At 40.8% G+C, this 16,820-nt stretch overlaps 1 protein-coding gene across 4 annotated transcripts in view; it reads left to right on the top strand.

The window, feature by feature from the left end:
- myocd (myocardin) overlaps positions 1–16,820 on the top strand; it is a 201,672-nt gene that overhangs the window by 159,597 nt on the left and 25,255 nt on the right. For 2 of the 4 annotated variants that reach the window (XM_055229669.1, XM_055229670.1), the window contains one exon: positions 10,238–10,303. The exons of 1 other annotated variant lie outside the window; for it this stretch is intronic. In XM_055229669.1, coding sequence (XP_055085644.1) covers positions 10,238–10,303 — 66 coding nt within the window. The remainder of the gene's footprint in view (positions 1–10,237; positions 10,304–16,820) is intronic. One more of the 4 variants, XM_055229672.1, reaches the window with a different exon arrangement.

Below are 16,820 nucleotides of genomic sequence, written 5' to 3' on the forward strand. Positions count from 1 at the left end.
ATATTAAAGGTGAAGTCTTACCTTTTACCTATCTTTTTATATTTACAATTTAGAATTTTCAAATACAGATCAAACTATACTTTTGTGAAAGAGTAACAAGTTCACAGTTGCAGAAAGCAAGAGTAAAAGAAACAGTAGTGGTGGTAGTAATGGTAGTAGTATTTGTGTAAGGAGTGACAGTACAGGTAACAGGAGATTAGTAAGATACTTAAAGGTGCTGTACCTGATTTTTCTGTCTTTAAAACATGAAAAATAGAAGAAGTTCATTTTAAAAGTTTGCAGTGGTCCAAAGTTATTTCTCACTTTATGCATTCTGAGCATCCTAATTATTCACCATGATGAGCACTTTTCACAACTCTGAGACCAGAGTGGAGTTCTGTCATTACAGTGATGTTAACAACACCTAGCATGCTAACAGTGCACTTCCTGATTATCGGACAATAAATGGGAAATACTAAATGGTCCGATTTTTATACAGTGCTTTTCCACCTTCAAGGCACTCAAAGCGCTTTACATTCACCCGTTCACACAAACAATCACACACCAGTATATGCAGCTGGAATCCCACGGTCAACCTGTGGGTCAATGGATCTGACCACACAACCAATCATGTTTACATTGAAAGCGGGATTCAAACGTTCGGATCAGTGTACAAACACTATATCAACTTAGTTACTGTTGCTTAAATGGCGTTCAAATGACAGACAGGGCACACTTATTTTGACTTAAAGAGCTGCTTATACAATATATATCTGCACTGGAGTAAGACAAATTTTGATCAAATACATTTTGATTAAAAAAAATTGGATACAGGCCCTTTTAAAATAAACTTTTCTGATACCACAACATTTTCATTTTTTATAATAAATTATAATAATTTGTAGGTACTAAAAATAGATCATCAGTCTGTGAAAGTGGTGTATTAGCGTTTTGTGATGTATCCAAAGACTGTTCAAACGTCCCTTGAAAAACCTGCATCCCTATTGTAAGCGTGATTGCCTCTTCACAGATATGACCGATAACATGGCCTGGTGGTGTTATGTGCTTGTATCCATGGAGACAGATGCATATGCCACACTGTGTAACATTCTGATCTATGGAGACAAGCACCTGAAAAGTTACATACCTGCACATGCACAATTTACAATTTCACAATTTACAAAATCACAAAATTTCAGAAAAGTTCACTAGCCGTTTGTCTTGGCTTCCGTACTGTTCTTGGCCCTCCTCAGTATTACCTTACATACTTCAAACATAATGATAGTGCTTTTGTGTCTCCTGCATTAGATAGTGTCTCTTCTGCTAATCGGACAAAGATGGCGTCTTGGAATCACACAGATAAGTATTCTGGCACACTACAAAACCGATCGGATACCTGACCTTTACTATGAGCACAAAACAAAAAAGGAAAAAAAAATCACAAATATTAAGAAAACCTTACACTGATATATCTTAAAAACACACAAATCCTCACCATTCCTGGATTCTCACCATCCAGTTCAGTCTGAGTGGAATAAGTCCAACACATTTGAGTTAATGGTAAACTATTAGCTCTAGATCATGTTCACAAAATGCCTTCCAAGGTATTACAGCCAAGTAAACGGAATACTCCATTAAGCAAGTAGCCAAATAGCCTACTTTAAATGATATCCCAAAAAGTCCAGGTCCAACAATGTGGTAATAATCTTTTTAAAAATTAAATAAATAATGCTATTTTAGCATTTAGCCAAGCAGTGTGAAATCTGACATGATTCAATTTGATTTAAAGTAGATATATTGAGCTGGTACCTGCTATATAGTTATAATCTATGACTCATGGATCATTATGTTATAATTCGGAGTTTTAAATCGCAATATTGATTTAAAACAAATTAATGAAAGAAACAAATCAGCTGACTTCCATGTTAGAAAACTGCTGTGCCCTATGATAGCCGATATCTCCATAAATGCCATCAGAGTCAGTTAGTTTAAGTTAGTCGTTAGTTGAGAATTTTTGTCCATGTTATTTTGGATACTATTTTCATATATTTTTTTAGTGTTTGTTCCTGGTCCGGACATTTTGGTTTCGCGTGCCGGAGGCTTTAAATAGCATGAGCCCAGGGTGCTCGCGCTCTCTGCCGCGCCAGAGTGTGCATGTACCTTACGCACTCTGGGTCTGGCTCTGCTGCCTACTGGTGCCTCCATACCGGCTTGGTATATCTTTTTGTTAGCTTAGCTTTATTTGTTTAGCTTGGTAAATCTGGACATCCTGTTTTCGTTCTTTATTTTGTGTAGGGAAAGTTTATGGGTTTTTTTTTTTTTTTTTGTGTGGGACAGCAGTGCACTGGCAGCTCCTATGGCTCTGTATAGGGTTGGCCTGTCCAGTGCACTGTCCCTATTTTACGTTGGTCGGCTCACCATGGTCATTTTCCTTTGTTACTTAGTTTTTTGTTGGGCACGGGGTCTGGTAAAGGTTTTTTTCCCCACCTGATTTTCAATTTGACAAAAAACAGAAGCCACAAAATATAATAAACAGCTTGAACCCTGACCTCTGTTCCCCTGTGTCCCTTTGTAAATATGTTTGATCCCTTTGGGTCGTAACAGTCTCCACAAGGTTTTAACACATTGTTGCTTATAGTTTGGCCCATTCCTCCTGCAGATCTCCTCTGGAGCAGTGATGTTTTGGGCAACATGGACTTTCAACTCCCTCCAAAGATTTTCTATGGGGTTGAGATCTGGAGACTGGCGAGGCCACTCCAGGACCTTGAAATGCCTCTTACAAAGCCACTCCTTTGTTGCTCGGGCGGAGTTTTTGGGATCACTGTCACGCTGAAAGACCCAGCCACATTTAATCTTCAGTGCCCTTGCTGATGGAAGGAGGTTTTCACTCAAAATTTCATGATACATGGCCCCATTCATTCTTTCCTTTACACGGATCAGTCGTCCTGGTCCCTTTGCAGAAAAACAGCCCCAAACATGATGTTTCCACCCCCATGCTTCATAGTAGGTATGGTGTTCTTTGGATGCAACTCTATACTCTTTCTCCTCTAAACACAACAAGTTGAGGTTTTACAAAAAACTTCTATTTTTGTTTCATCTGACCATATGACATTCTCCCAGTCCTCTTCTGGATCACCCAAATGCTCTCTAGCAAACTTCAGACGGGCCTGGACATGTACTGGCTTAAGCAGGAGGACACGTCTGGCACTGCAGGATTTGAGCAGTGCAGTGTGTTACTGATGGTAGCCTTTGTTACTTTGGTCCCAGCTCTCTGCAGGTCATTCACTAGGTCGCCCCGTGTGGTTCTGGGATTTTTGCTCACAGTTCTTGTGATCATTTTGACCCCACAGGGTGAGAACTTGTGTGGAGCCGCAGATCCAGGGAGATTATCAGTCTTGTATGTCTTCCATTTTCTAATAATTGCTCCCACAGTTCCTTCTTACCTATTGCAGATTCAGTCTTCCCAGCCTGGTGCAGGTCTACAATTTTGTTTCTGTTGTCCTTTGACAGCTCTTTGGTCTTGGCCATAGTGGAGTTTGGAGTCTGACTGTTTGAGATTGTGGACAGGTGTCTTTTATACTGATAATGAGTTCAAACAGGTGCCATTAATACAGGTAACGAGTGGATGACAGAGGAGCCTCTGAAAGAAAAAGTTACAGGTCTATAAGAGCCAGACATTTTGCTTGTTTGTAGGTGACCAAGTACTTATTTTACTGAGGAATGTACCAATTAATTCATTAAAAATCCTACAATGTGATTTCCTGGATCCTTAATTAATAAATTTTATAACATAATCTTAAATGTCCTGTACCTTTTCCATCTATTTATCTTGAACCAGGACATATATATTGTATAAGCAGCTCTTGAGGTCAGAGTAGGTCTGCTGTGTACTGTCTGCATCTAATTGTAATCCATTTTATTGTTCAATAATCAGGAAGTGTATTGTTAGTATACTAATTGTTAGCTATGATGTCATGCCAAATCTCCGCACTGGTCTCTGAGAGTTTTGAAAAGCGCTTATCAACTCATCATGGTAAATAATTATGACGTTTGCAATGCAAAAAGTAAGTGTGGGAGGTTTGTCCATCTTTTCCTGGTAATAATGGTCACCTTCTTATAATAGCCTGCCATTTAGAGTGGATATTTAGACACTGTTTGGACTATACATTTAAAAGACAGTGTGTGTGTGTGTGTGTGTGTGTGTGTGTGCATGTGTCTGCGCAGCTGGATGCACAAAAATACTGGGGAGGCTGACACATATGCAAAACTGTTTCAGACAGTTGTTAAAGCGGGGTATTAGCGCTTTGAGAGGCTTTGAAAAAGCGCATTACAAGTGTAAGCCATTATTATTATTTGTTATTATTATTCTATGGGGTATCAACTGCACAACACAAAACATGTTTAGATCACCATGTTACCACTTACTGTTTTCGAAAATGCTGTATTTCGCAGAGAACAACATATTAATATAAGTTTCTCTTTTGTTTTTGAAGCTTTGAGTCCGAGCTCTCTGCGCTAAGTCACTCGCCCTTCAGAGCCCTACAACACAATCGACGTGCATCCCGCTAATGAAACAGCACATCACATTGGTTTTGTCCAGTCGTATTGTTTTGTTTTGTATCCTGTTTTTGTATATTTATATCAAATTGTCGCATGGGAGCATGTCGTGTAGGCTTGAGGGCGGAGCCTTGTACTGGCTCGTACTGCTAACTGTAAGGACGGTTTGAATAGTGCCCGGGAAAGGTTGCTAGATTATTTAAACATGCATGGATAACCTAAACAACCTCTTCAGGCATGTTTTTGATGAGGGAACAACGCCATAACATGTTAGAAAGCTCCAACAAACAAAGTGTTTCCTGTGTGAGGGAAGAACGCCTAAATATGCAGGGTTAAACGTGTGAATGAAACAAAACACAACTCTAGCTATGTTTGTGATGAGGAACATTATGAAATACATCAGAAAATAGTGTAATGTGAGCCCTTTAAACATAATGCCCCAAAGTGTTGACAGTAAAATATTAGTTTTATTTCATCGAGCAGCACAATACTACACACGTTAGTGAACTTTAGAAACAAGCTGGAACTTGACTAGTATTACTTGTTGCCAAATATAATAAACATAAATAAGCACCATCTGTCTGCTCTATCTACAGATGTCCAAATTTATGTTTTTATTTTGCTATCCTATTAAAATTAATGTGCCACAACTCACTCTTGGAGGGGTCTGTTTGCAAATAATAAAAGTACAGTTGTGTTAGTTCCATGCACAAATCCAGAGTTAGACTGATGTTAATGTGTGTTTGGGATAAGAGTGCGAGCACTACGCCACAACCCCCTATTGATACTTTAGGGTGTTCTGCCTGTATGCCTATGGCGGAATGTTCAGCAATTACCATGGTGACCCAATGGACACACTGCCAGCCTGTGATCAATATGAGCATTCATGGTCCTGTTTCCTGTTTAGCCGAGAGTGACTATCTGAAAAACTTGTGACTTTAATGTCATTTGAGAGCGACTTGTTTAAATGCACAAATCAGCTCAACTGTTTTAGTTCCACCTAAGTCATTTTTTATGGTTGTAGCGTGTTGAAACAAACCTCAGATTAAGGTCTAACTTGAGTAGCAGAGCTTCAGTCAGACTAAAGGATTATTCAAACATGTATGAACAATTCAAAACATAACTCCAGGTATACACAGCCTGGCCAAATAAAAAAAAGTCGCCACCTGGATTTAACTAAGCAAATAGATACGAGCCTATAGGTACGAGTCAGGTCTAGGTTCAGCAACAGTCTGTGCTCAAAGAATGAGGTCAGCTGACACCTGAATATACTGAATGAGCAGGTTATTCCATCAATGGATTTTTTTCTTCCCTGATGCCACGGGCATATTCCAAGATGACAATGCCAGGATTCATCAGGCTCAAATTGTGACAGAGTGGTTCAGGAGCATGAGACATCATTTTCACACATGGACTAGCCACCACAGAGTCCAGACCTTAACCCCATTGAGAATCTTTTGTCATCTGAAACACAGCACTTCTGAGTCTAATCACTGTTACATCAGCGAGATGATGCTATATGAGCTAACAGCGCTAAGGCTAATGTTCACATGGCTAAGTGAAAGAGAGAAAGAGAGAGAGGGGTAAGGAGGAGAGAGAGAGACAGGGGGGATGAGAGAGAGAGATAGGGAGGGTTTAAGAGAGTGAAGGGGAGAGGGAAAGAATGGGTGGGAAGATGAGACAAAGACACAGAGGGATTCAGTGTAGAGGGGAGAGATGGGGAGAAGAGACAAATGGGAAAGAGAAGGAGGAGACTGAGGAAAAAGATGAGAGCGACCTGAAGTGACAATGAAGAAAGAGACGAGAGAATGATAGAGAGAACGAGGATAGGGTAGAACCAGAGTAGGATAGAGAGACTGAATGGTGAGAGACAAAGCGAGAAGGGGGAGGAGAAAGAGAAGAAAGGAAAGAAGAGAAAGAGAGAGAAGGAATGACAGAGAGACGGAAAGGTGAGAGATAAGGGGAACAAGAGCAGAAAGAGGGATGAAGAAAAAGAATAAAAGAGAGAGGCTGAGGGGTGAGATCGATAAGAAAGAGTAAAGAAAGAGAGGAAGGAGAAAGTAAGGGAAAATGGTGAGAAATAAGGTAAGAGAAAGTGAGGAGAGTAAAGAAACAGGAGAGAAGGGGAGAGAGATAGAACAAAGAAAAATAAAGAGCAAGCGCGTGGAGGAAGCCAAGCAGTGAACACAAACCACCTGACGCGGAGCACGAGCCGGAACGCTTCATGCAAAAGAGAGCCGATAAGGGCCGGAAAAAACATGGATCCTCAGACATGGGAGAGGAGGACCAGGAGGTCCTAACACATGTCCCAGGAGCGCACGTCCCTGGACCACCCACAGCGACAGATAAGGCTGTTTGGTGATGGTGCAGCAATATCATATCACCATTGTGTACGGGAGACAGGGAGGAGAGGACGACACAGTAAACTCAGCTCTGGAGAAACAGACCCACAAAAGAAACAAAAGAAGTCAAATGATAAAACATGGCGTTGTTGTGCAGTAGTGTGTTGAATCTAAAATTACTTCTTATTGGTGGTTTTCAGATTCTAGATTCTGTGATGACGTCATACTCTCAGATGGAGGGAGGAGCCAGATTTCCCTCTTGATAACATTGTACTTTGCCCACATCAAAACCTGGAGTTGTATTTGTTTGTATTCATAGTTGTTTGATGAATCCTTGTTTAGTAACTTTGCCTCTTCTAAGCCCCATAAAAACTATTTATGGGGCTTAACAATTTTGAGATTCCCAGTTTTGTAGTATTAGCTAGTTATTGAATATTAATTCCCCCTAGTACCAGTAAATAGAATGCTTATCACCCCTAAAAAAAGGTGTCTGCTGTCTGAAAGAAGACATTATTTAGATAAAAATAAGTGCTCTCTACATCATGCAGTGTCTGGTAAGGGAGGAATAAAATGAGACAGTAAAATACAGTCTATTCATTTTGCATGACGTTTACAGTGGTCCCCAGTGGTTTATCACGGGGGTTACGTTCCAAAATTCACCTGCAATAGGTGAAATCCGCGAAGTAGTCAGCTTTATTTTCTCAATTATTATATCTGTTTTAATTTAAATAATTATTATATCTGTAAAACCCCTCACCACACACTTTATACACTTTTGTCAGACAGGCATTAACATTTTCTCACATTTCTCTCTTGTTTAATTGATTAATTGTGACTCTTGTGTATTTCACAGTTCCTCTGACCGTGCCCCTTTGTTCTGGTGCCGCTCCACTGTAGTGTCAATCGAACATTTATGCAAATGTGGCTGAATGCATTCTGTACTGTACAGGAGACATGCCACGGAGAATATCAATTGACAGTGGTCTGCAGTCCCTTGGCCGGTCGGGACACAGAGCTCAATGCACGTACATACACTATAAAAAAGCGTGTAGAATTGCACTGGAAAAATCCACAAACCAACGAGACAGCATAGGGTGAACCGTGATATAGTGAGGGACTACTGTGCTCAGATTATAACTAATACAAAAGCAACTCACACGGTCAACTTTTATCATCCAATGAGGCTTCTTGTTACTAAAAATCATGGAAAACCAACTGCCAGACTCTTTCCCAGACAGTTGTTTCAGTGTCATGGTGCAGTGGGCGGGGCTGAAAGTTCAAACTAAAATATTAAAACATTTCCGACTCATGGTTTGAAATCTCATACAAGCCCTTTAAGTTGTATTACACTTCTCAGGCTTTTAAACCACTCTTTTAAACAACTACACCCTAGTGTGGGTATTTAATGTAAAGGTTTTGACAAAATAACTTCATGATATCAGAAGGTGTGCACTTAATGGTTTTTAACTATTATAATGTTTAAATGTTTAAGTTACTGTGTGACTTTTTTAAGGGAGGGTCCGATACTCAATCAAAGTTGTATTTTGAGTGATTCATGCATGTTTGAGTCATATTTGTTTTCCTGCATTTGAGGCGCCATTGTTCTGAAGTTTCCTGTTTTCACCACTATTTTGCTGGACTTCAGTAGCTTCTTATTTGAGGAGTTCTCGAGTCAACTGGTATTTGAGATGCAGTGAGAGGAATACTAAATATCTATCAATCTATGGTCTATCAACGGTAGAAGTATTTTATATTGTTACTTAAGTAAAAGTACAGTAAAAATAACAGTATCACATGAAAAAAATCTACTTCAATAAAAGTATTAAAGTAAAAATGTGAAGTATTTTGTGAAGATTTTGAGATCTAATAAAACTTCTGTATATTTTTGTTTGCTCAAACTATGAACGTGCTAAAAATAAACCCCTCAGCTTTTTCAGCAGGTCTCAAACAATAATGAAAAATACTTTTACTTATCAGTCATGTTAAAAAATGCAGTGGAGTGGAAAGTACAGATACTGTTCTCAAATGTAGTATAGTAAAAGTAAAAAGTATTCACTTTCTTAAAATGTCTTAGATATTTGTACTTTACTTGAGTACAGTACTTTTTTTTTACTACTTTTACTTTGTTACATTCCACCACTGCTATCTATCTATTTGTTTATCCATCTAATAATTATTATGTCTTGTTAATCCAAAACTGGACCAAAGGCACTGCTTTTATGTTTTGTTATGTTATGGGGGGGATCCCAGGCATCGAAGATAAACAGCTCTCTGAAACCGTAAAACCAAAAGGGAAGATAAAAAAAAAACAACAATTAAATAATTGTGCAATATTTATCTATCAATCAGAGACATTTACTAAACAGTTATTTGGTCTGATTCTAGGACCACACCAGAACTGAACCAGGACTGAACCAGGACTGAACAAGGACTGAACCAGGACTGAAACAGGATTGAACCAGAACTGAACCAGGACTGAACCAGGACTGAAACAGGATTGAACCAGAACTGAACCAGGACTGAACCAGGACAGAACAAGGACTGAACCAGGACTGAAACAAGAGGACTGAACCAGGACTGAAACAAGAGGACTGAACCAGGATTGAAACAGGACTGAAACAGGACTGAAACAAGAGGACTGAACCAGGACTGAAACAAGAGGACTGAACCAGGATTGAAACAGGACTGAAACAGGACTGAAACAAGAGGACTGAACCAGGACTGAAACAAGAGGACTGAACCAGGATTGAAACAGGACTGAAACAGGACTGAAACAAGAGGACTGAACCAGGACTGAAACAAGAGGACTGAACCAGGACTGAACCAGGACTGAACCAGGACTGAAAGAGGACTGAACCAGGACTGAAACAGGATTGAACCAGAACTGAACCAGGACTGAACCAGGACAGAACAAGGACTGAACCAGGACTGAAACAAGAGGACTGAACCAGGACTGAAACAAGAGGACTGAACCAGGACTGAACCAGGACTGAAAGAGGACTGAAAGAGGACAGAAACAAGAGGACTGAACCAGGACTGAACCAGGACTGAAACAGGACTTCTAGTAGCAGCAGACTACACAGGAGAGTCATGATTACTTTGGGTTTGACCAGGTTGCAGCTCTAAATAAATAAGACTCCGATCGTAATATCTGACCTGCACTAAGTCATCGATTGTGGCCATAACCCAAGTTTACATTTTCCTGCTTTGTCGGCACAGCTTTGTACCTCTTCAGAAATTATGTGTATAAATATTTGAACGTCCATTCTGAGCATCTCCTCCTCTCCTTTGTCCTCTGTCCTTGTCTGTGTGCTGGTGTGGGACCGGGCTCTCCGTGGGTGCCCTGTCCTCCGGCTCAGTCCTCCAGTTCCGACTTCAGCAGAGGAGAAGCAGAGAGGCGCAGGCAGAGGAGGGAAGCATGCCTCGTGAGTAATGCCAATGTCATTTGTCATTTATATGGTTGTGTGTCATCCAAACAGTGTCATTAAAGGTGCACTTTGTCACGTTTCTGGTAGAGGCTCTGTCACCTGTTTGTCTCCATGGAGATGTTATAACTTTTTCTGAAATGTTCCTGAATATTACATTAAAGGTTATGCTATAATGTTGTTTCTTCATGCATATTTAGGCATCCTCTCTCAAACAGAAAGCTCTCTTTTCCATGTTGTAATGCCATGTGGTGATACAGGAAGTGCTCCACTGTGTTTTTAAACTCTATACACCTTCACTAGAATCATTTGGATCATTTCAACTCTGAATTCTCTACTGAAATTCATGGCATCACAAGGTGGAACAGAGCATTTTGAGCTTTGGAAATGTAGACAGACTCAAATGTTACTCAAACATGTGTGAATGAAACAAAGCGCAACCCTGGGTCTGTTTTTGAGGAGATAACAGCATTATAACATGATTTAAAGCTCACAAAAGTCAGTATATAGGACCGTTAAACTTATTTTTCTTGAATGTATTCAATTACTCACATTACACTTACATTTTAAAATTGGTTTTAAAGTGCTTTTACAGACTTATAAAGCCCTAAATGGCCAAGACCCTGCTTACATCTCCAATTCCCTGGACAACTACAAACCAAACAGAACAATGTGGTCCTCTTCTGTCTGTTTGTTGGAAGTCCATGCCCCACAGCTCTGAAATGCTCTGAATATCAGAAGTTCTAGCTCACTCTGCATTTTTAAAACAAACCCTATTTTTTCTTTAGCTTTTATTTAATGAGATTACTGTTTATGTATTTTAACAATGTATGCAATTACAGGCACTTTGAAAAACATGGATTTTTAGTGTGAGTGGGGGTTGCCTCACCATAGATCCGATCTGTAACTTGGCTTGGTGGCATCACCTGCTTGTCTCCATGATAGATATGTTTAAGCATGTAGAACATTCTAGAGAAAGCAATCATATCTCCATGGAGACAAGCGCATGATAGACCCGCTACTTAAAAATGTGTCATATGGAGACTATTTCTGAACTGAAGATCCCACCAACAGTTCAAATAAAATACAATGTTCGCTCGTCTATCGCGGGTTACATTCTAAAAATAACAATTGGCGAAATCCATGAAGAAGTCAGCTTTATTTTTTTTACAATTATTATATATGTTTTAAGGCTGTAAAACCCCTCACCATACACTTCATACACTTTTCTCAGACAGACAATAACATTTTCTCACATTTCTCTCTTGTTTAATTAATACATAGTGACTCATGCATATTTCACAGTTCCTCTGACCGCACCTCTTCGTCCTGGCACCGCGCCGCTGTAGTGGATTTTGAATTTTCTCTCTAAATTAAAGTATTATGTACATTGAGGCTATTCCACCTTGTCAACACCAGGTCCCACCATAGGGCAACAGTGGCTCTAGTGCAAACTGTTGTGTCCTTAGGCAAGACACTTCACCCACACTGCCAAATATGAATGCAGTGTGTGAACAGGTTTGCTATGTCCATGTGTATATAGAGTCTATGACGTGTACTGAAAATGAACTTAAGGACAATGTGATACATACACCACTCCCTTTGGCCACAGAGATGTTTTTGGCATAGTATGTTAACTCACAGTCAGACAGTTCCAAATGGTTCCTCTCTCTTGAGTTCTTCTGGGAAACCGTTACGGTGACTCCACAGATATGGTACTACACTTATCTGGAAATATGTTGTTATCCTGCAATGTGTGTTCCTCTAATCTTCAAATCAGCGGACCATTCAACATCACCACTGTTATTTTTAAAAATAGTTTGTGTGCAAGTCACAGTTCACAGTTAAATCTTGAGAAATCGAGGTTATAATTAACACACGCTGATCGTGTCGTGATTGCACTCTGAAGGGGGAGTGACTTAGCATGGAGAGGAAAGAGATTCAATTTCCAGCTAGTGACAGTGAAGATAACTTTCTGCAAAGCCCTTATCTATGCAAAGGACTTTCAGTGACGTGACATTTGCACACACGCACACACACGCACACACACACAACACACACAAGGGAGTGAGAGGAGGTGGAAGAGAGAGAGGAAGAGAGACAGAGGAATAGGGAGAGAGGATGAGAGGGGGGAGAGAGGGTTGGAGAGTAAAAGAGAGGAGCAGGAGAGAAGAGGCGGACAAATGAGGAAAAAATGAAGGAGGGAGGAGAGAAAGAGGAAGAGGAAAGAGGCAGAGGCACAGAGAAAGAATGGAAAGAGGAGAAAGGGAGAGAGATAGAGAGAGAGAATCAGAGGAACAGACAGAGAGGGTGACAGAGGAGAGGAACAAAGAGGAGGAGGAGAGTGAGAGACAGGAACAGAGTGAGAGCAAGTAGAGGGAGAGAGAGAGAAGAGAGGGAGAAAGAGAGAGGGAGCGGGAGGGAGGGCAGTGAGACCGACTGGACCAAGTTGTTGTTTCCTTGCCCGAGGATTTACAGTGTGGGCTGGTCTAGGTCAGGCTGTAACTTCTCTCTTGTTTAGCTCAGACTTCCACCACATGAGTCTGAGTGGAATTACAGGGAGCGCTATGGCAACAAATCACAAATCACATGCTACAAAACGGAAACTCATGATAAATCTACAAATACTCAAACATACGCACAAAATAATATTTATCAGCAAAATGCATACATTCAGTGTTTGGCTACTTTAAAGGTGCACTGTGGAACTTTTCTAGTGGAGTTCAGCCATCTGCTTGTCTCCATGGAGATGTTATTGCTTTGCCTGGAATGTTCCACAATGTTATTGTGGTTTCCCCATTGTTTGTTTATAACCCGATTATTCAGTTACATTTACTTGAGTAACCTTTTTATTGTACTTCACAGAGTAGTTTTCAGACCTCATACTTTTACTTTAACATAAGGTACAGTGTAACAGTACTTTTACTTGAGTAAAAATTGTGGCTCCTCTTTCCACTGTGAGTCTACAAGTGACAAAAGCTTTATGTTGACAATATGAAATGACTTGAACATTTGTGTTTTTGCACTGCTCCTTCAGCTGTAGCTCAAAGCCTGAACTCATCAGATCTCAGAGGCTAAGCAGGGCTGGGCCTGGTTAGTACTTGGATGGAAGACCACGCGGAATATCAGGTGCCTCAGTGGGGAGCCAGTGGCTCTAGTGCAAACAGTTGTGTCCTTAGGCAAAGCACTTCACCCACATTGACAAGTATACATTTCCCCATTTTGAGACAAATAAAGGTTTGTCTTATCTTATAATGCAATGTAAAGTATCTTTGAGTGTTTAGAAAAGTGCTCTATAAATCTAGTATACATATGATTGAATTTGTCTCATTTTTGTCTATCCTTTAAAAATACCAGATTTTCTGCATTATTTAATGTTTTGTCAACACTTCAAATTACATTAACTTGAAATTATGAATCAGATGTCCTGTCCTGTCACTTGAAATTATAAATCAGATGTTATGTCACTTGAGCAATGTCATGCTCCTCTCTGTATTTGTACTTAAGTGCTATTATTTTGAAGTACAGTTTAAGTACAGTTTTTTGTGTTTTGGTGTGTTTACACCAGTGCTGACAGAACTGTAAACTGAGATGTAATCAGGAGCTGGACGTGGAGCAGGTGTGCCCAGAATCAGAGCTCCATGTTGGGTACAGGACATGAAGCAGTGGCCCCTCTGTGGCTCTGGGCTCCAGGCTCCAGGAGCAGATAAAGCTGTAGTGTGTGGAGAACACAGACCAGAGCCCAGCCTGGAGCCCAGATAAGAGAACAGAGCTGGGGGAGAGGTGGAGCTTATCGTGGTCACAGTCACTGGGGCACATGGTAGTCAGTGGGACAGATCGTGGATTGTGTTGGCCAGTCAGCTCACCTCCACAGGCTAAATTACAACATCTCGTGTGTAAACAGTTCTACGACTGGACATAGCAGAAAAGGAGGGGGTGGGGCTAGGGACAACAACAAAAAGGGATGGGGCCCTGTAGGGGTCATACCATTTTGAGTTTTACTTTCAAAATGTTGTACAATGCATCTTAAAATATAATGAACTGCAATGGTCACTAGACTGGTCATTATCTCTCGACATAAACATCATCGGTAGAGAGGTCACATCCACTGACTCACAGGTTGGTGGTGCGATTCCAGCTCCTACAGAAGAAGAAGAATAACATTTTTGAGTTGATGAATAAAAATTTGTTGACGGGTAAAGAATGCGTTAACTCATGAAATCCTATTTAGTATCTATATTTGTATCCACATTCTGCAGAGAAAAGCCATGTAGCCAAGCCACCATGTAAACAGCTCTATCACAACACTACTCTCCCTCTAAAAGCTCGTGTTTACCCCTGTGGAGTAGCTCTGAGCTGAAGCATGGTCTGGAGCACACACAGAACCTGATAGGCCTGTAAAGATAAGCCCCACGCTGCAACTCTATTCCAGCTCTCTAACCTCATGTGCTGCTTATGGGCCCTGTGACAGAGCTCCGAGCTGAGGCCTGGTCTGGTGCTCACACATAGAATCTCATAGTCCTGTAAAGATAAGCCCCACGGTGCAGCTCCATCCCAGCTCTCTAACCTCATGTGCTGCTTCTGGGCCCTGTGACGGAGCTCCGAGCCGAGGCCTCATCTGTTGCTCACACACATAAAATTTGATAGGCCTGTAAAGATAAGCCCCATGCTGTAGCTCTATTCCAGCTCTCTAACCTCATGTGCTGCTTATGGGCCCTGTGACAGAGCTCCGAGCTGAGGCCTGGTCTGGTGCTCACACATAGAACCTCATAGTCCTGTAACGATAAGTCCCACGCTGCAGCTCTATTCCTGCTCTCTAACCTCATGTGCTGCTTATGGGCCCTGTGACAGAGCTCCGAGCTGAGGCCTCGTCTTGTGCTGACACACATAAAATTTGATAGGCCTATAAAGATAAGCCCCACACTGCAGCTCTGTCTCAGCTGTAATCCTGGATGGAAACATGCCCCATGCCCCTGTAAGAACCATGTATTAACTCTCAATTCTCCCAAAGACTTTGTTCTTTTACCTCTGTTTAAATGCTCTAAATGTGGCCCTCCAAAACATACCGGGACTACTTTGTTTTATTAAAGGGGCTGTACAAGATTTTTGTCATGTAATAAAGTAAAGTTTGTTCTTCTCCAGTACAGATAAATTGAAAAATCAGACACTGTGTGCTGTCTGCATCTAATTATAGTCTTTTAATTGTTCGTACACAGTTTGCTTGGTAGTTGTAGTCCTCTGAAAGTTGTGAGAAATGCTTATAAACTCATCATGGTGAATAATGAGTTTATGGTGGCTGTATGGAATGTGTAAGGAAAGTGAGGATTAAGTTTGCAGATTTTTTTTTTCATTTGTACCAAAACGTCTACATGATCCTACATGTATTACCAATTAAGGCACAAAAAAAAAAAAAAAAAAAGGAGAACAAAGTTAGTACAGAGCAGTGGGCGTATACAGGTAGCAGTGGAAATGGGGGTTGATCGGAAATATGGTGTCTTGAAAATAAGCTATTAAAGATTGCTGTAACATTCATGAATCACTTGCAAAACAACTTCAAGAGGGTAAATGAGAACTGGGAACAACTGGAATATGGTTAAAAACTCAGAAGTCAATTTTGCAGAATAGTTCTGTTTTAAAATACGTTTGTCCAGTTGACAGATTGACAGAATAAAGAGTCTTTTTCATTGGGACCTACCTGGACAACTGAGGGATTACACAAATATTCTACATGTCATTCTACATTTTGATTTTGCTATAAACTAAACCATTACACACACACATTTTAGCCCAGTAACTCCAGCTTTATGGCGCCCTCCCTCTCTGCTCCTCTCCCCCCTTCTCCCCTGTGTTTACTGGATGTGGCACAGGTATAAGCCCATTGTTTGAAGCCAGCATATACTGTTTAGAAGTGTGGGGCCCGGGCAGGAGTCAGAGTGGACAGGGGCCAGAATGCAGGGACACATTTCATATACATGTAGAGTCTTAAATGAGAGCACAGAGCCAGAGGAGAGGCAGTATTACGCCTATGTCACTGCAGAGGGGCCTGTGGGTGGCCTGTATGGAGCGTAGGGATCAGTCTGGTCTATATTTTCATACAACTATTTTAACAAGTTTGTTTTTATTAAAAGCTTTATGTTTAGTAACTAGGCGACAGCAGCTCAGTTGGTAGAGTGTTTGTCCAGTGATCTGAAGGTGGGGATTCCGCTGTCTCAACATAAGCATCATCGGTAGAGCGGTCAGATCCATTTACCCACAGGTTGATAGTGTGATTCTATCTTGATCCATGGGCAAGACACTGAACACACCAAACCTCCAGCGTCTGTGTACACTGGTGTATGAATGTGTCTGAATGGGTGAGTGGTTCCTTGATGTAAAGTGCTTTGAGTGCTTCGAAGGTGGAGAAGTACTGTAAAAAATCTGACCATGTACCATTTAATTTACCAATTAGTTATCCATGGGGGTTTAAAGCCATGCAAAAAATGTATTGTTGCCATAGCATTTCACAATAAACAAACTC

Source organism: Periophthalmus magnuspinnatus, chromosome 19, assembly GCF_009829125.3.
Source record: "Periophthalmus magnuspinnatus isolate fPerMag1 chromosome 19, fPerMag1.2.pri, whole genome shotgun sequence".
NCBI classification, from domain to species: Eukaryota; Metazoa; Chordata; class Actinopteri; order Gobiiformes; family Gobiidae; genus Periophthalmus; species Periophthalmus magnuspinnatus.